The following is a 23,270-nucleotide window of genomic DNA, read 5'->3' on the forward strand; positions in this document are numbered from 1 at the left end:
GTGACTTAGGGAGAACAATCTACAAAATAAATGCTTACCAATAGCTTTCTTCACAAATGTAATGTGTTCATGAAGGTGTTTACTATCACAATTTGTTCCAACCCAACTCCCTTCATGGGAAACTTTGTAACAGAAGCTGAAAGTTGGGGTACCATTAAAAACCTATAGGCAAGATGTACAACATTTCATTGTTAAAGTAGCCGTCATCATAAATGTCAGTCATCACATTTGGAATAGTGGCTATGGCCGTATTTAAGGGGTGTTTTTCGTGCAAAACAAATGCTTGCAATGCAATGGATTCAGAATCATGAAAAACCCCTAGTTTGACCTGTCACATGCTACTTAAAGCAGAAAGAAATGTTGTACTGTACATTTTGCCTGCATCTAGGCTATAGGTTGTTAATTGTATACCCCATAACTTCTTTCAACAGCTGTCACAAAGTTTCCCAAGGGAGTTGGGTTGGAACAATTTGAGAGGTCATAGTATAGACACTAGACAGCTATGCATTTATTTTGCATAGCTGGCCACACATTTCACTAACTAGCCCTAACTATTGGTCTTCTCTCTTTAAAAGTGTCGTTTAAACTCCATAAATTGAACTGAATTCCTAGTATATATATATATATATATATATATATATATATATATATATATATATATATATATATATATATATTCCTAGTAATATGGTCTGACTGGAACCCCCTCCCTGGGCCCCAGGGGTCCCCAGAGCCCATTTAAAAATCACACCTGTCACCTGCGTGAAGTGCAGCGGTGGCCTCTGTGTATGTGTGTGTGTGTGTGTGTGTGTGTGTGTGTGTGTGTGTGTGTGTGTGTGTGTGTGTGTGACGCTGTGCAACAGTGTTATCTAGCTGTATTGGCGAGGTGTTGCAGCTGTCCTGCTCAGAACCTCAGACAGAGACATAGGCCTGCGTCTGGCCTTGACAACCCATGCATCCAAACAGAAAAGTCCTATCTGATTGCATTAAACAACGTTAGACAATGTTAAACTCACTTTGCATGTTGCTTTGCCACTCGATGTGCCATTCACTTTAAGCATGCGCATATTCTCTTTAAATTTCTCTATAGTCATAGTGTGCTGCTTTTTACCATGCAGATGGACTGACACAACAAACCTGTTTTGTTTCTCTTTGATTGTCCGGCTTGCTCTTCCTCTTGTCATAGGCTAATATGGAAAGTCACCTGACCCTGACCTAGTCCTTCCAGCTAGTGACTAGTCTGTTATAAAATGTAAGGCAAATGCTATATAGGCCTAATAAGGAGAGAGAAAAAAAGAAAAGAAACAGCAAAACAGCTTTTCTTTTCAAGTTTGCGTAACTGAGCGGTGGACGCAGCCGTAATCTGTTACTTGGAAGGAGTGAGGACAAGCTAGACAACAAAACAAACGTGAGTACTAGTCTGTTATAAAATGTAAGGCAAATGCTATATAGGCCTAATAAGGAGAGAGAAAAAAAAGAAAAGAAACAGCAAAACAGCTTTTTTTTTTCAAGTTTGCGTAACTGAGCGGTGGACGCAGCCGTAATCTGTTACTTGGAAGGAGTGAGGACAAGCTAGACAACAAAACCAACGTGAGTATAGGCCTATAGCCTATTAGTTTGATGCCCGGATTAAGCCTTTCATGACCGAGGAGAGATAATTTGACCGCGTTTTGCATTTGATAAATGCGGCTACCTATATAGGCAGAAAACGTGGAATATTTTCTTCCCATTTTTAAAATTTCAGCACACTTTTAGACCAGCTTTTATTAATGTTGCTGCATGTTCTCCTAGAAGCAAACCCAGCCAAACTGATGCTCTGCTTCAATGCAGTAAAGCTTTAATTCCAGGTCGTAGACAGTGCAACAAAATCAGTGTGACAGAGTTTGTACCATTTCCACTTCACTCAATGATTTATACTAATGATAATTGTCTACACTACAGACCAGAGTACCAGAAGCTTACTTTAGTTCTACTTGAGCCTGATATAACTGGCTCACAGTTGTGGTCTAGACTCGTATCGTATGGCTCACAGTCACATTTGTCGCTGCTAGACTAATAGTATCAAGCCATGCACATATGAACCATAATCTGAGTTCATAGAAATTCATCATTATTCATAGATGACACATATAGTTCAGGGTAAATACCTGGGTCTTTATGATTAGTATTGATTGGAGTTTATTAACAGTTTGCACAATTACAGCACATTTCAAGTACAACTCGATACAAAAACTCAACTGTGAGTGGACGACAGTCACGACACCATAAAGTATTACACTTGTTTACAAGAGGGTCCACCATTTTCAATTCATCATAACATTTAGAGACGTACAAATATACACTTCTATATAGCCAAAAAAAGGAAAAAACATGGTGTGTTGTGCTTTATTTGTAGGAAAAAAAATACTAGGCCTTTAAAGTGATTAGGATTTTACACACTTTATTTGTAGTAATTGGATTATGGATAATGGTTCTACTTTTTCTGTGTACACTGTAGATGTGCAATTGTGCACTCATATTTCAATTTACAATTAATATTTATTTACCTATCCTATAACGGCATACGGTAGTGTAGCCTACAGCCCTACACTGTAACCACCATAGTTTCTAGCTTCTTTATAATTGACCTCACAATGCTGTATATGACTAATAGCCTATAAGAGAAATGGTCAAGTAGGTGCATGGTATGCTATCCACCTACAGTAAATGGTGTACAGTGATGCCAATACACAATATTATTCTTTGTATTGGGTATAAGTGAGGGAGATAAGACATTGGTATAAGCAGTGCTACTTGTCGTTAAAAATATCTAGCTAGGACTGCCACCTTGTGGTTTCCTTCTGAAATGGATACCTTTAGTTTACACAGCATTTTCTGTTAAAACGGACATGTAAAACTTTTAATTGCTGTATCTTTTCTAATTTAACTTGTTTTAACAATATTGATTGCTTATGTTTATATAGTGATTGTATAGGCTAGTAGTACTAGACTAAAGCTCCAATGAACTAGCCTAGTTAGAGCTGTGAAATGGGGCAGCGGTGGCCGAACGGATAGCGGCGCGGTCTAGATACCGGAAGGTTCCCAGTTCGAATCAGCCGTCCGACACGTTAAAATTACCACCGCTGAAATGCCCTTGAACAAGGCATCAACCACTACGATGAAATGTGTTCTATGAGCAGGGCCTGGCTGGAAACAAGTTCTTGAGCTTAGCCCAGATACCCTGGGTAAATATAGATTTCATTTCATTTCATTTCAGAGTGCGGTTTAATGTAAAATGGTGGTCCAGGACAGGTCCATGTGAAACGAAGACAAACCTTCCTATATGACTCTCTGTATGAGAATAATGACCTAACCCAGGGATATATTTGGAATTTGGAATGCGTTGTTTAAACACAACACACACATTTTCTCTCTATCACATGCCTACCTAATCTACCTGAGAAATCAATATTTTGTAGCTTTGTACAAACCTGAGAAATACCAAACTTGATGTATTCTTCAGCGAGTGAAAAAACTATAAATATTTTTATCACAAGTTATGTCTCATTTTATCATATACCTTTTGCTTCCACCATGGGGTGAATTCAGAGCTTTCACAGGGGAGGGACTATGGGAGGGCACAGATAATTGCTCAATGAAGATGACCACATGCAGCTGACAGAATACTCTGCACAAAGGTGAAATAACATGGCATGTGGCGCAAGGCACAGGGAGATAAATAGAGCCAACATTAAGGAGTCAACAAGGATTAACAAGGATACACTGTCACTGTGATCTTTCCATAGCGTGATCAATACCAAATTGGGAACTGTGTTTCAGAGAAGACCGTATCGTAACATCGGGAGAACAACCTCTGGTATGGTTTCAGGATTCTGTCATTGTAAAATGTGTTTGTTTATTAAGATATTCACATTGCTATCATGACACAAATCACTAAGAATGTTTTTTAGTAAAGTAAGATATTAGGCTTCCAGTAGTTCCTGAATGTTGTTGGAACTTGATAAAGGTTTTAAACCTGTGTCATGTCCAGTTTATGTTGACCCTTAGTTTGTATCAATTTTTATGTGAATGTTCTCAAAAGTCTCTTCCATGTTTTAGCTTATTAGTAAAGTTACAGCTCTCTCTGGTGGCAGGTTCAAGTACTGCAGCATAACAAAACCATTGCTAAACAGATGTACTTTTCAAATCCCAGATCTAGTGCCCTTTGGCAGCAGATGGATTATGCAATGAAGTCCCTCAGCCTCCTAACTCCAACAACCCTGTTGTCTGGTCGGACTCCTCGCTCAAAGCCCTTCCGGGTCACATGTGCTGACCGTAGTGTGAAGAAGGGCATCATGGCAGATGGGCTGCAAGACCTGATTAACAAGGTAGGCTATGAGATGGACTGGAGTAAAGGGTGAATTATATTCGGTTATACAGTTCTACAAGCTCATAATTGTTGCAAGCTTATAGATCGGCTATTTGTTATTGTGCGACTCTTGCACGCAACAAAGTATACCTTCTGTAACTCTGGCTTGCCTTGATTGTGTGGGGGGGGGGGGGGGGGAGATTAGAAGGTGTGCTAGTATGAATGACTCATGACTGAGATGAAGACTTCTTAACATTGAAGTCTAGGCTGACAGTACAATACAAAGTCTTAGGTGTTAATTTAACTCATTGCGGGTCCATTTTTACATTTGTTAGCTTCATCATCAATTCCTGACATGTAGCATTGTGACTCAGACAGACAAGGGCATGGTTAGATAAAAAGGTGAGTGAGTCAGAGGATGGTGACAGAGCAATGAGACAATATGGTGTGTGTCTAGAATATACTGCAATAATCACAACAGTTCTTCCTGCACTTTACCTTGTGATAAATCAAACTGGTGAGCACTGTGGTGAGCAACATGCGCTTCAAATCAGCAGGGCTTTTAGGATGTAAGGGGCTGTGTCCACCAAGATGTTTTTTTCCTGAGCACAGCGTATATTTGAATTGTTGGGACAATGGGAGCGCCATGTTTTTTGGAACACAAGCAGCATGGCGCTGAGCATTTATCTTGGGATGGCATGTTCACGCGTGTGGTGTTTTTAATTTGCTTGAGCTGAAATGTTTTCAACCCAGGCTTTTTGAAGCATTTTTAGGCAAACATTTTGATAATTAACAAATGATAATAAATAGCCTCAGTGAACACGGCCCCTAATCCCCCCCTAATCATCTGCCTGCTCTGATTTGTATTAATTTAATTCCCAACTAAGCAGAGAGTAACTCGGCAAAATAGCTACTTGTTCAGGAATAGCAAGGTTTCCTCTAGTTCCTCTTAACTTTCCTGTTCTACCTGCTCAGGTCATGGACTCCCTGCATGTGTCCTGTGTCAGTGCTCTGGTGCTGGATGAGGATGGGACAGGGGTAGATACGGAGGACTTCTTCCGGAGCCTGCCTGAGAATGCTGTCCTCATGGTCCTGGAGAAGATGGAAAAATGGACCTCATCTCAGGTAAAATTTTTCCAGAGATGCTGAATGGCCTGTGCCTCTGACAAATATTTTCAAGGAAGGACGCATTAAACCTTTTCTTTTTTGGCGCGACATGAGCAAATAAACATGTAAAATAACTAATTTGAAGGGAATCCTCCGATTAAAAAAACAAAAATCACACCCGTGTGAACTGAGTGGTGTAAGATATTATATAGCCTGATCAGCTGTGGTCTGACGTAATGTCTGACGTAATGAAATCACACGTGTGAACTGAGTGAACTGAGTGACCATAGCAACCATGCTCATTTTTTTGGTACGAACAAACACGTGGACACGTAAACTAACAAAGCCAGTTGTTGGGAGTGGTTTACACCACTCAAAAAAACACCAGAGCAATAAATAATGTCGCAAAAATATCTACTTTAAAAAAAAAATCTTGTCATGGTGTTCTTTAGCTCCTATTCATCTATTTCTGTGAAATCTTAAAACTGTAAACCTCTCTCTCACTCATATTCTAAAAGAGAAAGCGTATTTGACAGCTGGGTAAACATATTAAGCTATAATAACTGTTTGCATGGGTTCAGATAACTTGTAATGAGCATACCAGCTCTTCCCAGAGCATGAGCTCTGTGCTTCATGGTGCTCCTGGTGTCTGCTGTTTATTGCCGCAGCGCCTTGAGCGCTTCAAGCAGACAATAGTTAAACTTTTGGAGAGAAGTGCTGCTCATCATCCTGTCTGTGTGAATTACGACCTGACGTTGACTCGTTATCACAACCATGAAAAGTCCATGTTGACAGTAGTTTCAGCTAAGCAATATTTGCTAATAAATAACGCAGTGCAGATGACCAGACATTCAAGCACAGCAATAGTTGATCGGTTCGAACACGTGTGTCAAACGCTGCATCCCAGCAAGCCAAATGACGTCATGATGACGTCCTCCAGTGACGTTCAGGACGTTGAGGACTAGGCCAGATCACAGCCCATATGGGGATGATCTTTACGTCATTTCCAGGACGTCTTCACCAGTTGAAATAATATAGCTTATTCTGGGCCAGATCTGACTAGTCATGATAGGACTTAAGTTGATCTGGCCCCGATCGGACTCTCTCTGATTCAACCAGGGACGTCTGTCTTAGTGGGCAGAATGTATGTTGGTTGAAATCATCTGATATTCTGGGCCAGAATATGACTATATATATATATATATATATATATATATATATATAATTGACTTGATCTGGCCCCAATAGAGACGTCACTAATCCGTCCAGGTCCTGACCGTGTGTGCTGGGATGGGATTACTAACAGAAGATGGGCTCCTGCCCTATGGGCCACATGGCTCGACAAGGTTTACCAAAAATAGTCGATCTTCACACTCGCACACAATTGTGAAGAAGAGAAAAATGAACCCACCATAACATAATCGCACTTGGAATGAGCTGTTGAACATACAGTATATTCTCCTCTTATTCCATCCTCCCACTCCCAGATCAGTACCCCCAGAGTTCAACTCACTGAGCGCAGGTCGAAGCACAGAAAAGACTTGGCCAAAGTGACTTTTGATCTGTACAAGAACAACCCCAAGGACTTCATCGGCTGCCTGAGTATGAAGGCCACCCTGTATGGTGTATACTCTATGACCTACGACCTAAACTGCTGTGGTGCCAAAAACTTGCTCAAGTGAGTGAAAGAGTGTGTGTGGGGGGTGGTCTCTGGGTAGATGTGGGAGATGCTTCCCCGTTTTTCCTATCTGATTTATCACCAGTGAGGGGAGGGAGGGGCTAGCCCACACTGCCCGCCGCAGTCAGCACACAGAAGTCAAGGCAGACGGCTGTGGAACGTGAAGCAGAGGCACAATGTCCAGTTGCTAAATGCAGGAGTTTTGACGATTCAACTAACTGTAACTAACTGTAGCCTTGCCCCTCCCTCCCCTCTCTGGTGCGAAATAGAGTAGGAAAAACGGGGAAGCGTGGGAGATGCATTGTTTTAGAATAGCTGGACTTGTGCAGCAGAATCAACATGGGTTTCTGAACAAAAATGATCAAATTGTGCCGTATGAAATCTCATTGGACACAGATTTAGGGGTGCAAAATCACAGTTCCTCAAAATGCTGTTGACGTGAGAAGGGCAGGGAATTTTAATTCTGAGCTGGATTTTGTTTTAAGTGTGACTGTAACAACAATACTGTTTCTTGCTGATTCAGTATTAGGTTCTGACATTTTCCAGTAATCCCCTTAATCTTAATCTGTTTTGTGTTAAAAAATATTCTCAGCAATTTCAGAAATTACATACTTATGTACTGTAGTGTAGCCTACATTGTCAGTTAACCCAATCCATGCCAACCTCCAGATATCTTGTGTAAAGCTAAAACCATTTTAGCCAAACATGAGAACACGAGATTTGATTAAAGTGCATTAATCCAGCTTTAAAACTAATATTTTAGTTTTTCAGTTTACATCCCAATCCTCGGTGCACGCGGTCGTCGTTTTTCAGCCCAGATCTATATCTGTAAGAAATACAATGGGTTGGGCCATGCAAGTACGACGCAACGCATGTGGATAAACATGTACTGTATCTCGAGCATTAATATTACTACCCCAAACCTAACCCCAACCGCAAGCACGACGCAACGCATGTCGGACCAAAGCAAACTTGACTTTATCCGCAAAAAGAAGTTGTTTGCGGTGGACACAAAAATGATGGCGTGAACAGAATTCAAACGTCTTCGAAAGTCTATTGCCTAACGAACCATGCTACGAGCTGGCTGCTGGAATGTTTTTCCAGAGTCTACTAGATTATAACACGCCCAACTCCTGTAAAAGGAAAAACCCTGCCCAGTAGGGGGAAGAGATGGGGAGGGGAAGCCTCGCCCCTGCAAGCAGTATTTCTTACAGGAATAGCTGAGGGCTGATTTTGCGAACACAGCCGCGACCCTGTCACCACAATCACTTCCGGGTAATTCGGACGGATAACACTTCTTCTTCTCTGCTTATGTCATTCATTCTGTTGGCACTGGCCTCACGTTACCGCCTATGGTAACCGGAGCGAATCGGTTAATACACAGTATTTGACCAATACAATTCTTACTGGTGGTGATTCATGGATCATTGACTAATCATTTACATTCCTACAGTTAATGGAATGCTTACTTTACCTGCACCATATCTTGACACATCTTGCCTTCTGCCCCATACGTGTTTGCAGGGAGTTTCTGCGGTGGGCACTGTTCTCCATGCAGGCCACAGGCCACATGCTGCTTGGCTCCTCCGGCTACATCGAGCAGCTGTTGGAGGAGGAGCAGCAGCAGCAGGCAGCGAGTAAACTTGGACTACCACAGGAGAGCAGAATCAAACAGCTACAGAGCATTCTACTACCGCAGGAGAGCAGAATCAAACAGCTGCAGAGCATTCTACTAGGTGGACGTCTTCACCAGTTGAAATAATATAGCTTATTCTGGGCCAGATCTGACTAGTCATGATAGGACTTAAGTTGATCTGGCCCCGATCGGACTCTCTCTGATTCAACCAGGGACGTCTGTCTTAGTGGGCAGAATGTATGTTGGTTGAAATCATTGACTAATCAGGAGAGCAGAATCAAACGGCTGCAGAGCATTCTACTAGGTGGCAAGGCTTCCCAGTGACACTGAACTGTGGCTGTGTTTTATACTGAGGAAAACGTGCAACATAAATCTTCAGTAGATGTATTGTGGATGCAGTGGTGGATGTAGTGGATGCATTTCAAGCCAGGGCAGCCTTCTTGAGGTCTCAAATGAACGTGAAATGACCAGCGTTGCTTGGAAAGGCATCCACTGTATCCTGGACTGCCTCAACGAAACTGTTGCAGAATTATGTTGTGTGTGTGTGTGTGTGGTGACTGTTTTTCTTTTGTGTATTGGCCTCTAGCACTGCAGCACCCAGGTGCTTAAAAGACTTATTCAGCACCTTGTGGAGTTGTGCACGCCCCTTTTTCTGGGCTGTTTTAATACTGTTATGGTGTAGTAGACTACTAGACTTGCCATATGAGATATGGGTAGGGGGGTGTGTGTGTGTGTGTGTGTGTGTGTGTGTGTGTGTGTGTGTGTGTGTGTGTGTGTGTGTGTGTGTGTGTGTGTGTGTGTGTGTGTGTGTGTGTGTGTGTGTGTGTGTGTGTGTGTGTGTGTGTGTGTGTGTGTGTGTGTGTGTGTGTGTGTGTGTGTGTGTGTGTGTGTGTGTGTGTGTGTGTGTGTGTGTGTGTGTGTGTGTGTGTGTGTGTGTGTGTGTGTGTGTGTGTGTGTGGGGGGGGGGGGGGGGGGGGGGTTTCTGGCACAAGTGATGCTGTTGATGTCAATTTACTTGCTCTGTTACATGGATCTCAGAATATACTTTTGCTGTTATGTTCTCCATTCATTATTATTATTTTCAAATTTGCCCCACAAATGTTAATGAAGAAATAAAATTATCACCTATTTGCTGTTTTGCAGAACATAGAATGTCTATTTTAGGAGAACATAGACTGTGGCATCCCTATTTTGGGGACATTTTATTGAAAGTTTGTAAATTGTTTGAAAATCTTCAAAGGGTAATTTTAAAATACATGACATGAACTTGAGACAGGCATTGTCCTGCTTGAGTAAAATATTAATTATAAAATAAACTTATGGTGTTTTTAATGTAAAAATTGTTATAGAGGGAAATTATTATAATGAATGTGTATGACTGCTTGGCCAGTGTAATTGGCACAAGGTGCAGCTGTCTCCCACGCGTTCCCTAATGGTCGCCCCAGTCTCTGCTGCTCTGCAGCTTGGTGATGCCTCACAGAGAAGACGAGAGAAGGCCAATGAGATGGCCATAGCATTTAGCAGCTGTAGGGAAGTGAAAGGAGAGGGAAGCAAGCCATTACACTGAGAGGAACAGTCAGTGGGTGATGGTTTGCTCTTTGCACTGCAGCAGATTTTAACTTTCACCTCGTCAAAGAAGCTTGCTAGGAATTTGAGTTGTGATAGTTTAGAGACAATGTTTTTATGCCTGATTTATTTGAGGAAATGTTTTCTTCAGAATCGGTATCAATTTTAGTTGCTGCACTGCACGGTCACATTTTATGACTTTGTGCAGCACAATTTATGTTTAAAAACATACACAATTATGATTATATGACTTTCCTGCACCGCTCTTTTCTTTTTGTATTTCTATTTTCTATAATGGCAAAAGGCAAAAGTCTGCCAAAGGCAAAAACAATATCTGTAGGCTGTGTGGTAACAAGTGCATTTCAATGTTGAACTTGAGCTGATCATGCCAAGATTTCTAAAGTGAATAATGCAACAGGCTGTCTATCAATATGCTATAGACATTTGTTTTTTCTTTTACACATGACCACATGAACAATTTAAATGGGGCAAAGTTTATTTCCTGTCGCAGTTTGTGAATACCATGCAGTAGCTGGCGCCTGGCAGGAAATAAACTTGGACCAGTTATTCCCCAGAATGCAATTCCATTGACAATGTTTATTAAGCTACGTACATATTCAAGTGTATTAAATTAAATCCATTAAGTGCGTTATCAGTGCATGGCAGACTGTTAAGCAGGGGCAGGCGGCTAATGGGAACTGTTACTTTAAGCGCTCACTCCACCAAGCAAACGGACATATTTTTGGTTGACCTTGAAGTTTGCATGGTTTTGCATACTGCTTGGCGATTACGACGATATAGTCGACCTTCGTATATATACATAGCCTATACTTCACAAAAAAAAGTGTCTCCTTTTCTGTCTTCTGTGACTGTTGCGCCTTGCGGCGCGAAATAGTGCACATACACAGGCGAGCGCATCTATAGACTGCTGTGAATCTGACCATGAAGAGACCCCATGCAGTGCGTGCGTGCGTGCGTGCGTACAAAGAAACAATGTGCCACTGATCTGATGTAGCTTGTAGTTGTAGTACGTGCGCGTGGTTGGTCCAGATAGAGGAGAGGAGAGCCTGGAGAGGAGGTCCATTCCGGAGACACAGAGATGGATCGGTTCGTCTGATAACGGAGGTAAGAATTAGGACCCAGTATCTTTAAACATTTGTAGTGATCTGAACGAAATGGATACATATAGTTTCTCTCAAAGAATGTTGTAACAATTGGCAAGCATAAAATAAAGATAGTCCTGACTCCTATCCGATATCTCGGCTATAACTTTAACGCTAACGCTTGCTTCATTGGTTCACGGGAACGACGAACAACTATATAGGTTTTATCGTTACACACGTAGCCGGTAGCCCAACTTATTTCCAATTACTATAATAGCTATACACTTCTCATTTCTGCTACAGGCTTGTTACCTTTTTAGCCTATACCTAATGTGCAAAATGCATTGCAAAATTGCATGCATGGACATTTACAGTATGAATGTATTTTACTATAGGTATAGCTATGGACTAATTGCAGATTGTATGAATCTCTTTGCAATAAATAAATGATACTCAATGCTTTTTAGTAAAAAATAATAGTAAAAAAGAAAGTAATTAGACTACTTCTAATTAATGAATTACTACTTTTAATTAAGTAAGTGATTAAGTTATTAAATCACTGCTCCATGTCAGCAATATTGATCAACATGGATTGCATTTGTGTTTTTAATAAAACAATATCTGGGAGTATCATGTTTGACACACAGGCTTTGAAGCGGTGTGTTTCTCCCACGCTCCTGTGGGATCTCTCACTGCAACCTTAAGCTCTGACTGCAAACATGTATCTCTGCTGTGTATCAATGTGTATACTGTATGTGCACATGTATGTCAGTGGGTACACTGACACACACATACGTGTCAATATTTAAATACAGCATTGGTTCTCAAATGTTTTCATGTCAAGGATCCCGATATTGATATCTATGTATTTCCTCAGAGACCATCCTCATCTTAAAATATGCACTGTGCCAGGGAGGGACAACCTATGAGAGAAAATCAGCGTTGTTAAAATCTTTTCGAAATTATTTCAATATTTTCCACAATTCAAGATTTCTTAAAAAATATAGCCTATATAGCCAAAGTATAAAATATGGTTAAAGTGATAGCTAACAAATGTATAGCGTGCATGGGACCCCCATGGACTGGGGTCGCATGGACCCCATCTTAAGAACCACTGATACGTGTTCAAAATCAATAGTGTGAAATATTTGACACATGCCTCTTTTTGGTTTTGCTTTTTTGTTTGTTTGTTTGCTTTTTAACTAAGCCTTATTTGATAGCGATAGAGGAGAGAGAGAGTAGGGGAATGACAAATGGTTCAGGCATGCACGCACGCACGCACGCACGCACGCACGCACGCACGCACGCACGCACGCACGCACGCACGCACGCACACACACACACACACACACACACACACACACACACACACACACACACACACACACTATTAGAATGTGCACAACAAGATCCAGACCAGAGTGTTATTTTATTTTAAAGATAGAGTGCCGTGATTTTTTTCCACCCTTAAACATGATCATCAGGTGTGTTATTGTTATATATAAGGAGGTATAATTTTTTCAAAAAAGTGTACATTTGTTAAAATGATGACACACCCACCAGTTCATTAGGTATGCGTGAGTTTAACTTTAGCACCACCCACCTAATCCAGTCCCTCCGCCTCCTCCTTTAAAACCACCCACTTGTCCTAGTCCCCCCCCCCCCCCTCCAAGGACAGCCCATGGCTCTGCCCTTTTGTTTACAAAATGACAAATTGGTGTCTGTAATGTAACAAAAACTCATGTTTTTGTGAATGTTAGAAGTGAACACTTATTTCTGAGATATCGGTAAGCACCATTATGCTATTTCCACTATTTTTTGAAAAATGTATGATCATTTTTCAACATGGAAACGATCATGCCGATTATGCAAAATAAAATAAAAAATCTCCAATAATTGTGATTAGGCGATGTTATAATTGTGACAATGTATCAGCTCCTTTAATTGGTACATTGGATGAGGCATTGGACGAGACAAATGGTCTTGTGTTCATCAAGAAGAATGCTTAGCGGTCTGTGTGCAGTGCACCACTGACGGTGGTGTGTCTGTAGTGTGTATTGTAGAGGAGAGAGCACTCTGTGACTTTATGGAAGCGTCAGCCATTCTGTATTGTGTTTAATTTTTTTTTTTTTTTACAGTTGGAAGCTGTCAATGCACTTGTCAGTGAAGTGTCTGCTCTAGTGCATTGCTTTGTCACAAGTATGCAGTGATAAATTGCATTGTCTTGAAAACGTGATGGAAGTGTTGGATTGTTGGATCTGGTTGGGCTGGATCCGCGGAGGTCGAGGGACCGTCCTGGCTGTCATAATTGACATTTTTGTAATTTGTTCTTGTTATCATACCTTACTTGTTCATGTTTTATTTATATTTTCATCTTTTTCTACATACACTTTGTCAGACCAGTGGAGAATCCTACAGACTAACACAAATAAAAACAAGTGTAGGTCCAGGACAAAATACAAAGTCAGGAAGCCTCACTATTTTCTTGCTTTTACATACATACCTTGTTTGATACATTTCAGGTTCTTCCTGAAACAGTCTGTTGAAAATTTGTTCAACAGACTCTCTCCATTTAGACAAGATGGGAATTGGTTTCTCTGGTCAGTTGTTTCAGCACTGTTGCTTCTTTTTTAATTCAGTATAGACGATGACAAAGTCAAAGTCAGTATTTCTAACAACCTATTGGATGTGTCCACAGAAATTCAGTTTTTTAACACGTACAGTTTTTGGAACAAATGAAATTGCGATATAAGAATAATACCAAATAATCATTATGGACAGTGGTTCTCAACTTGTGGATTCTGCACCCCATATTATAGTATCTATTTATGGACTTTAAGACCGTTTTAATACCTACAAAAAAAGAAAAAAGACCAATTGTTAAATAATAATATAAGAAAGAAGCAAACTTTTATAATTAAGCCTCGTTGCTATTTTCACAATATTTATCTGTGGAACTGAACAAAACAAAATGCAATGTCTCAACTCCTACATTCCTTATTAGGGTGGGGGTCCCCGGTTTAAATATGATTATTTTGGGGGTTCACAGCCTGAAAAGGCTGAGAACCCCTGAACTAGGAGGAAATAGGCCTGTGGAATGCATGCTAAATTTAAAACCCTAATACAGTCATCATCACCTCAACCAATCAACCAATCATACTTTCATGACATTCCCTAGTCTAAGCATTCATACATTACAGAAGATAATAGACCTACTTTCTGTGCATAGTACTACACAATATGCTAGAGAGCCAAAACATGTACTCACATAACACCACATTGTTGTTTTCAGATGGGAACCTTGTATGTCCACAACTGTTACTTTTTCAGGAAATGTAAAAGAAAGAAAACCTGTGTACCAATGGATCCAATGTAGTTATTATTTTGTCACAATATCCTGTTAATACTTTACATTGGTTCAATAATAATAGAACCAAAAGACACACTTAAGAACTTTTACTTTTACTTTACAAAGAAATTCTAAAATAGCTAAAGAAATAGCCAATCTGCAATGTGAACTTCTTTGCTGCTTTTGTGTGACGCTGTAGTAGTGTATTAATTTACGAATAAAAAGGTGAAATATGGAGGTACAAGGTTTCTGCCGGACAGCCACGATATGCTTTATGTACTTGCAAGGGAAAGGGGAAAACAAGGGTGTGTGTATACTGTATATACTGTACACACAAGGCCAACAGGACACAGGTGAACATGGTGGCAACTGGCAACACAGGACAGGCTGAGAGGAACGAGCAGGTGGGAAAGAATGTGGTCGTGGACTCGTGGCAGGACGCTTCCAGACAGTAGATTCACGGAGATGCAAAATGCCGCGAGTGGCAGGAGTCTCTTCCTGGTTTTTAGACAGCTGGTGGATAGAAAATGAAGCTTGCGCGGATGGGGGGCACTCTACTACTGCAATGCCGTCGATGTAGTTGGGCATGCTCGCACCTCTGCCTCCTAGTCCATGCAGCTTCTTGGTCTTGTTGATGTTGAGAGCAAGGTTGTTCTTACAGCATAGTGTCAGGGATCTGACCATTTCCCTGAATCTATGCCCATTTTCAATTTTATCTTCCTATAATTGGTCCTCATTATAAGATGGAAACATTTCTGTGTACTTCTCAAAGGTGGGCTGTAGACAGTTTACTAAGGGCCTACCGATGACATTATCAGTGGTAAGATTTGAAACTATTTTTTTTATTGATGCAAGATCATTATTTCAGCATGCTAATTTTCCAGGAAGAGAAAGTCTTGACCACATGTGTTCCATCAGGATGATCCCGGGGCTCTTTATTCGTTGGCCATGTTCTGGCACTGAAGGGAAGGATACTTTTCTGGCACTGAAGAGAAGGATACTTTCCACACACGCTTTCAAGAGGTTGATCCTGGAAGCTCTTGAGACGTCTGAATGTCATATATGACCCAGACCCAAGGTATTTGAAATCTTCAATTTTCTTGATGTCAGTGCTGTTAATGGAGCACAGCCGAGTCTACATTCAGAATCAGAATTTATTTATCTGCACAGAATTCTACAACCTGTAGAATTGATAAACACTTCTGGAAACAAATAGTCCTTGCATGTGTAAGTGCTATCATCATAACCACAGTAACTGTTTTCATGGAGACTGCACATAAAAGCCACTCTTGGGGACATGGTCCTTTCTGTCCACATATTTGCTGGCAGAATGTACAAGATCCTGGTTCACTCCTTAAGTTTTGGCTTTTTCCCACTTGTTTTTCCTCCCACATTTCTCTTTGATGAGACTTTAAATAAGAGTATTTGATATGTTTGCAAGCAATGGGCAGTGTCTGTCCTGCCATTCTCTGGTGGTGGGTTTACACAAAAACACTAATAAACAGCTTAAAGTTTTGGAAAGTGGACTTCCTCACTATGTTAACGGTCAATGCCCCTGTACAAGTTAAGAGAGTTGCTCAACCCACTGAGGAAAACAGATTAGTGGATTAGACAGACTGGCTGTTTCTTTATATCCTACTATGTAGGATTAAGTGGTCTAAATGACTTCCGGCCTGTGGCCCTTACACCTGTGGCCCTTACACCTGTGGCCCTTACACCTGTGGTGATTACGTGTTTTGAGCGGCTTGTCCTACAACACATCAAGAGCAGCCTGCCTGCAGACCTGGATCCACTACAGTTTGCATACAGAGCCAATCGCTCCACAGATGACGCCGTCTCAACTGCACTCCACCTCACCTTGTCCCATCTAGAGAAGGAGAACACCTACGCCAGGCTCCTGTTCATTGATTTTAGCTCAGCATTTAACACCATCATTCCACAACAGTTGGTGGAAAAGCTGCGGCTGCTGAATGTGGACCATGGCACCTGCACCTGGATCCTCAACTTCCTGTCTCAGAGGCAACAGAGAGTCAAAGTCGACGGCCAAACATCTGGGACCATCACAGTGAGCACAGGATCGCCTCAGGGCTGTGTCCTGAGCACTGCCAAATTTGGCAGTAATCACATCCTCAAGTTTGCAGATGACACTACTGTGGTGGGGCTCATTAGCAAAAATGATGAGTCTGACTATAGGAAGGAGGTGGATCTACTTACAGTGTGGTGCAGTTCACATAACCTCTTTCTGAATGTGGACAAAACAAAGGAGATGGTGGTTGATTTTAGGAGGAGAGCCAGCGGCTGCCATCATACACCACTGACCATCGGTGGTGCCCCTGTGGAAAGGGTCAATAGTATCAAGTTCCTAGGGGTGCATTTGGCAGATGATCTGACCTCCACGATCAACACCACGGCCATCATCAAGAAGGCTCAGCAGAGACTTTACCCCCTCCGGAGGCTAAAGAAGGCGGGCCTTCCCACTCCCTCCTCACCACCTTCTACAGGGGCACCATTGAGTCAATCCTGACCTACAGCTTCACATCTTGGTTCGGCAGCCTCAAGGCACAGGAACAATACCAGCTGAATCAGGTGGTGAAGACAGCTGGGAGGATCTTTGGTGCCTCTGTTCCCCCCTTGTTGGTGCTCTATAAAGAGCGCTGTGCCAGAATAGCCACCAGCATCATTGGGGACCCCCATCATCCCTCCCACGGCCTGTTTATGCTCCTACCCTCAGGGAAAAGGTACAGGAGTATTAGGGCAAGGACAACTAGGATGAAAAACAGTTTTTTCCCAAGTGCAGTGAGGCTCGTAAACAAACATTTTTCATTTTTAATGAAAATGACATTGACACAAAGACAGACAAACATACAGTAACAAAAAGAAACGCATAACAAACAATCACACAAACAAAACAAAACGCAACAACAAAAACTAGAAAAAGTGCCATTCTGAGCACATGTACATATACCAGGAGGATAGGAGTGTGTGTGAGGTTTGGCAAAATGTTTAGGTGTAATATAAACATGTTTTGTGTGTGTGTGTGTGTGTGTGTGTGTGCGTGCGTGCGTGCGTGCGTGCGTGCGTGCGTGCATGCGTGCGTGCGTGCGTGCGTGCGTGCGTGCGTGTTGTATCCTGCTAAATACCTAACCGACACTGACTTCACTGATGACATCACGCTTATCAGTCAATCATTGGAATACGCTCAGGCTCTCCTTCAGTCTCTTGAGCAGGCCTCCAACTGTTGGTCTTTATCTCAACGAGACGAAAACTGAATACGTAAATATATGCAAATCCAACAATAACCATATTATTAAAACACTTAACAACACTCCTCTGAAACAGGTTGATGACTACAAGTATTTGGGTTCATATATATCTTCTTCCCAAAAGGACTTTCAAACTAGGAAGGGTATGGCCTCCTGGTCAGCCTGCAATGACATGCATAAGATCTGGTCATCTCAGCTTAGTAAGATGTTAAAAGTAAAAATATTTAGGACGACCGTTGAGCCGATTCTACTCTATGGCTCCAAGACATCGACACTTTCAAAGAAATTTGAGAAACGGTTGGTTGGCACTTACACCCGCCTTCTAATGAGAGCGCAAAATCTGTCTTGGAAGAGCCACCCATCGACTAATCTAATATACGGCAACCTTCCCTGTGTTTTTCACTAGTCCGATCCAGAAGAACACAGTTGCCGACCACTGCTACAGAGCTGACAATGAGGTTATATCTTCTCTTCTTCTCTGGAATCCTGCCTCAAAGCAGACCAGAGGTAGAAAACTGTCGTTCCCTGATGCCATCGCTAGGGACACATGCATCAGTAAGCAGGAACTGGGGATGGCAATGAAGGACCGGAAAGTCTGGCGTGGCATTGTGAAATCCATGATCTCGACCGCGGTCGAAAAATGATGATGATGATGTGTGTGTGTGTGTGTGTGTTTGTGTGTGTGTGTGTGTGTGTGTGTGTGACGCGGCTTGGCCTGTTGTAGCACCCACCATGAGGCTGATTTGAAAACTGTCAAGTGGCATTTCTTCCTCAGCCTAGTGGGAATATGCATGCACAGTTTCACCGCAATCGGACGCTGCGTTGAGTAGTTGTGGCGATTTGTACAAAACGGGTACAAAGCAGGCTACTCCTGAAAAGTTTAGAAGCCAATCGTAGCCAATCAGGGTGGATTATGAGAAATCAAACAAACCCGTCTTGATGGAGAGCATGTGTACCGATTTGCGTGAAATTTGGATAAAATCTGAAGGAGTAATATTAGAAAATGTGTGGCGCTATAAAGAGCAGACAAAGGTTTTTCCTTGGCCTCTAGGGAGTTGGCATACATAGTTATACACAGATCCGTGCAGTTAGAGGTAAAAACACTAATCGGCCAGTTATAGCGCCACCATGAGGCTGAGTTGAAAATGTTCAAGTGGCATTTCTTCCTCGGCCTAGTGGGAATGTGCGTGCACAATTTCACAGAAATCACACAATGTGTTCATGATTTGCAGCATTTTGTTTGAAACTGAGCACTCCTGCGAACTTTGGAAGCCAATCTTAGCCAATCAGGATGGAGTCTGAAAAATCTGAAAGACCCGTTTTGTTGAATGGCTCTAGAGAGACTGTGTACCAATTTGCGTGATGTTTGGACAAAATCTGTAGGTTTACTGTCCAAAATTTTTTTTGCACAAAGCGGCCTCCTGGTGGCGCTATAAGAGGCCAATGTGAAACCCTTGGGGCAGAGGTTCAGCTGTGGCATTCAGGGAGTGTGTGTGCAGAGTATGGCTGCGATCAAGCCAACGGTGCTGGAGATTAGCTGTCCACAGACGGAGACACGCATGGACGGACGGACGGAGTGCAAAACATACTCTCTCCCCATGCCTTCGGCCTGGTGGAGACAATTACACAGAAGCATACAGCAGTCCACCCCAGCCCCAATTCCAGATATTGAGTCCACCAATAGTACTTCTCCAAAGATGTAGCTCGTTTAGAGTTCGCCCAGAGCCGGGAACAATATCAGAGTCCTGATACATGCATGTAATGTCCCCATGTCATATTTGTCCGTCCTATTCAGCAGCCTGTATGACAGTCGCTCATAAGCGGCCAATTGTTCCAGCGAGGCATCCCAGAGGGACGGTGCAGGTGCAGATGGGTTTTTCCAGTCCTTAACAGCCTGACATGATAGCAGTTTGTATCCATTCTCCTGCAAGGTCTTCTTAAAATTGTCAGTCAACCTCATCAGAAGGTCAGAGAGCAGAGGAAATACTCTTGTTAGTGTGTCTGCGGCTCCTCACATTAGGCTACATTGATTCATTTCAACACCTTGGATATGATCTGAAGAATGCCATGGTGAAAACATGCTAGACTTTGGTGACACACAACCAGGAGCTCCCTAGTGAACCTGTTGTACTACATGGGACTTAATTAGGAAGTCCGCTTTAGAAGCACTGCACCTGGGTTTCATGCTTCTTCTTCTGACGCACTGACAAATCATCAGGAATGGGGAGCTGGATATTGCTGAGGTTTTATCTGAATTTATAAAGGAATTGGGCTGAGCTCCTGCTATGCTTTGCTTCTGCAATGCTTTCATCTCTTGGTCATCGTCTTGGTTATAATGCTGCTGTTATCCATACATAAGGCAGCCCTTAGGGATTGACTGAGTGTTTGCTTGGGGGTTGGAGGAAACATGCAGGAGGAGAGACTAGGGGGGGAGTCATCTTTCCTTTTTTTCCTTTCCATTTATCTCCCTGGGGCATCTTGTTTACCTGTAATGCTTCTTTGCCATGGTGCTCTACCTTTCCTATGCCATTCATTCACTCACACATTACATATCCATCATGTAGTTTGACTCACCACTTGTGAGTACTGAGTACTGCATGGTTAGATAAGATGAGTGGTTCTCAAAAAATGTCATGTCAATGCTTTCGTGCCATGGACTGGCACATGAGACATTGTCACCACTCACCATTATTCAAAAATCACACCCGTGTGAAGTGAGGGGCATAGGAGGAGCTAGCGCCCATTAAAAATAGCCGATCTAGCTTGTATCTATTTTTGAATAGCCAAAACATTAAGTAGGATTAAACCGTTTACCATTTTGTTGGAGACCCGCTCAAGGACCCCTGGGTTTCCCCAGACCAGACCCCACTGTGAGAACAAGTGGCTCAGACTAACAGTGAAAGCATATTTACTTTATTTGTTTATTTAGACGGGACAATGTCATGTCTGTTATTATCACCAGGCTGTGATTATTTACTTGATTTGGACCCTTTGGTGGTCTTTGGCCTGTCACACGTAACATGGTGTCACCAGAGACGTTGGTGTCAAACACTTCAGTGCTACAGCATCTGTACCCTCATTAATCTAGACTAGTGCTCCATGGTTGCTATGGCAACAGTCATGGGGAGAAAATGGAGACCATCACTCAACTAAACGCATTTTTCCAGTTCAGTTGCATATTTATAAATAGCTTGTGGTTTGGTGGTCGTTGCCGTTTGTATAATAATATAGACATATCCAATAGTAATTTATTATATTGATAATAGTAGGCCTAATTTATTGTATTTACTTAACAGAAATAAAACAGTCTAAAGGGAGATCGGGCCACTAGATAGACTAGATATTTAATAGACTTTCTCTTAATTAATCAAGCTCTGCTTGTGTATTACTTATTTATTAAATAAATACATTTCATTCATACATTTTCAAAATAGCAGATCTACAAGCTCACATTGCGTCAAATTGTGATTGCATTGTGAGCTTGTACGTAGATTGCTGATTTTCAGTATTTGTCATACGATGAAGTACAGTATACTATAGGGTACAGTGAAATATGCCTTTAAGTTTTGAATGTGGTTGGAAGAGAATCACATTCCCCTCTAGGTTACAGCAGCTTCTTGCTTGTCATCCATGTTTTTCTTGCCGTAATTCTACAAATCTGATATTGAACATTAGGAATAACCGAAAATCGATTAGAGTTTAAATATACAGTAACACCACTCAATAAAGTCACTATTCCCCTTACAATAAAACCATGACAAATAAACTGTGGTTTGTGTTTAACAGTTTAAACTTAAAGCAAGGGGACCTTTGACACAATCTAAATGTCTCAATAGAAGAGCAGGGAGACAAAATACAACCACCCCAATTGTTTAAGTTATATCGAATTAACAGGCTAGCGCCCCTCAACTACTAATTAACAGGCTAGCGCCCCTCAACTACTAATTAACAGGCTAGCGCCCCTCAACTACTAATTAACAGGCTAGCGCCCCTCAACTACTAATTAACAGGCTAGCGCCCCTCAACTACTAATTAACAGGCTAGCGCCCCTCAACTACTAATTAACAGGCTAGCGCCCCTCAACTACTAATTAACAGGCTAGCGCCCCTCAACTACTAATTAACAGGCTAGCGCCCCTCAACTACTAATTAACAGGCTAGCGCCCCTCAACTACTAATTAACAGGCTAGCGCCCCTCAACTACTAATTAACAGGCTAGCGCCCCTCAACTACTAATTAACAGGCTAGCGCCCCTCAACTACTAATTAACAGGCTAGCGCCCCTCAACTACTCAAACCTTATAGCGTATACCCCTATTCATGGGGAAGTATTTGCCGAAATATAAAATATAAAAGTATTGAGGGTTTAAGTGGTTAAATGTCTGAAAATGTACATGAACAAAAAGTATTAATTGACCCAACACTTATGCTGTCTATGCAGCAAGTCTATGAAGCCATCTATGAAAACGTTTCATCTGCAATTCAATAGAATATCTGGTAGGGGACCCTGCTTCATCTCTCTGGTAGGGGACCCTGCTTCATCTCTCTCTCGCATCTGCATCTCCAATTCTGTTCCATGTTGCTAAATATATTACTTTTTGCTGATCCATTGTGACGCCAGCTGATTGCCCATGGGTCTGATTATTACTTTAGCTTAGGTCCATTCAGTATGCCCATTCTCCTGAATCCTGGCACATATTAGTGATGGCCTATTGTGCTGGCCTGTGGTTCCGGCAGCTTGTGTGGATGCATGGGCCCAGCCTTTAGTGAATTCAAGATGGTAATCAGAGATACTGATGCATGGAGACAGACGGTGGGCTGGATTGATGCATAATGCAGCACCTGTTCAATCTGCAAGTACATGTCCACATAATATAGTGGAGTGAAGATGCCCAAATTAAAAAGTTATTGGCATAGCACATGTATGCTGATGAGTGTTGTTTTTATGTACATTTAAGCTATATCCTGTACATTTTAATTAGATAACTTTTCTATCCAAAGTTAGGAGCTGTCAAGATGTCTGACACTTCCAGAGGGAGAGTGATGTTCTTTGACTCCTTCTTCCACTGTTCATTTCTCATCTGTCTGCCTTGTGTCTCCCTTTCCGCCAGGACTGTCACTACGTTGTTATTGATCCCTGCGTCATGGAGGCTCAGCCAGGTGCACGGCGGGAGCTCATCAACAGCGTGACATCCAACATATATGACAACTGAGAGGTTGCC

General features: G+C 42.0%; 1 protein-coding gene across 3 annotated transcripts; it reads left to right on the top strand.

Annotated features, from left to right (window-relative positions):
* Positions 1-1,147: 1,147 nt before the first annotated feature.
* On the top strand, positions 1,148-9,611 carry cidec (cell death inducing DFFA like effector c). Of its 3 annotated transcripts, none has more exons than XM_079509978.1 (7): positions 1,148-1,408; positions 1,513-1,590; positions 3,786-3,856; positions 4,193-4,367; positions 5,324-5,473; positions 6,943-7,133; positions 8,658-9,611. In XM_079509978.1, the coding sequence occupies exons 4-7, from the start codon at positions 4,215-4,217 to the stop codon at positions 8,893-8,895; spliced, it is 732 nt and encodes a 243-aa protein (XP_079366104.1). In that variant the 5' UTR covers positions 1,148-1,408; positions 1,513-1,590; positions 3,786-3,856; positions 4,193-4,214; the 3' UTR covers positions 8,896-9,611. The 3 variants fall into 3 exon arrangements, with proteins under 3 accessions (XP_079366104.1, XP_079366103.1, XP_079366105.1); XM_079509979.1 differs by lacking the exon at positions 1,513-1,590 and having other exon boundaries at positions 1,150-1,408; positions 8,658-8,869; positions 9,074-9,592; XM_079509977.1 differs by lacking the exon at positions 1,513-1,590 and having other exon boundaries at positions 1,149-1,408.
* Positions 9,612-23,270: the final 13,659 nt, after the last annotated feature.

Source organism: Electrona antarctica, assembly GCF_951216825.1.
Source record: "Electrona antarctica genome assembly, chromosome: 9".
NCBI classification, from domain to species: domain Eukaryota; kingdom Metazoa; phylum Chordata; class Actinopteri; order Myctophiformes; family Myctophidae; genus Electrona; species Electrona antarctica.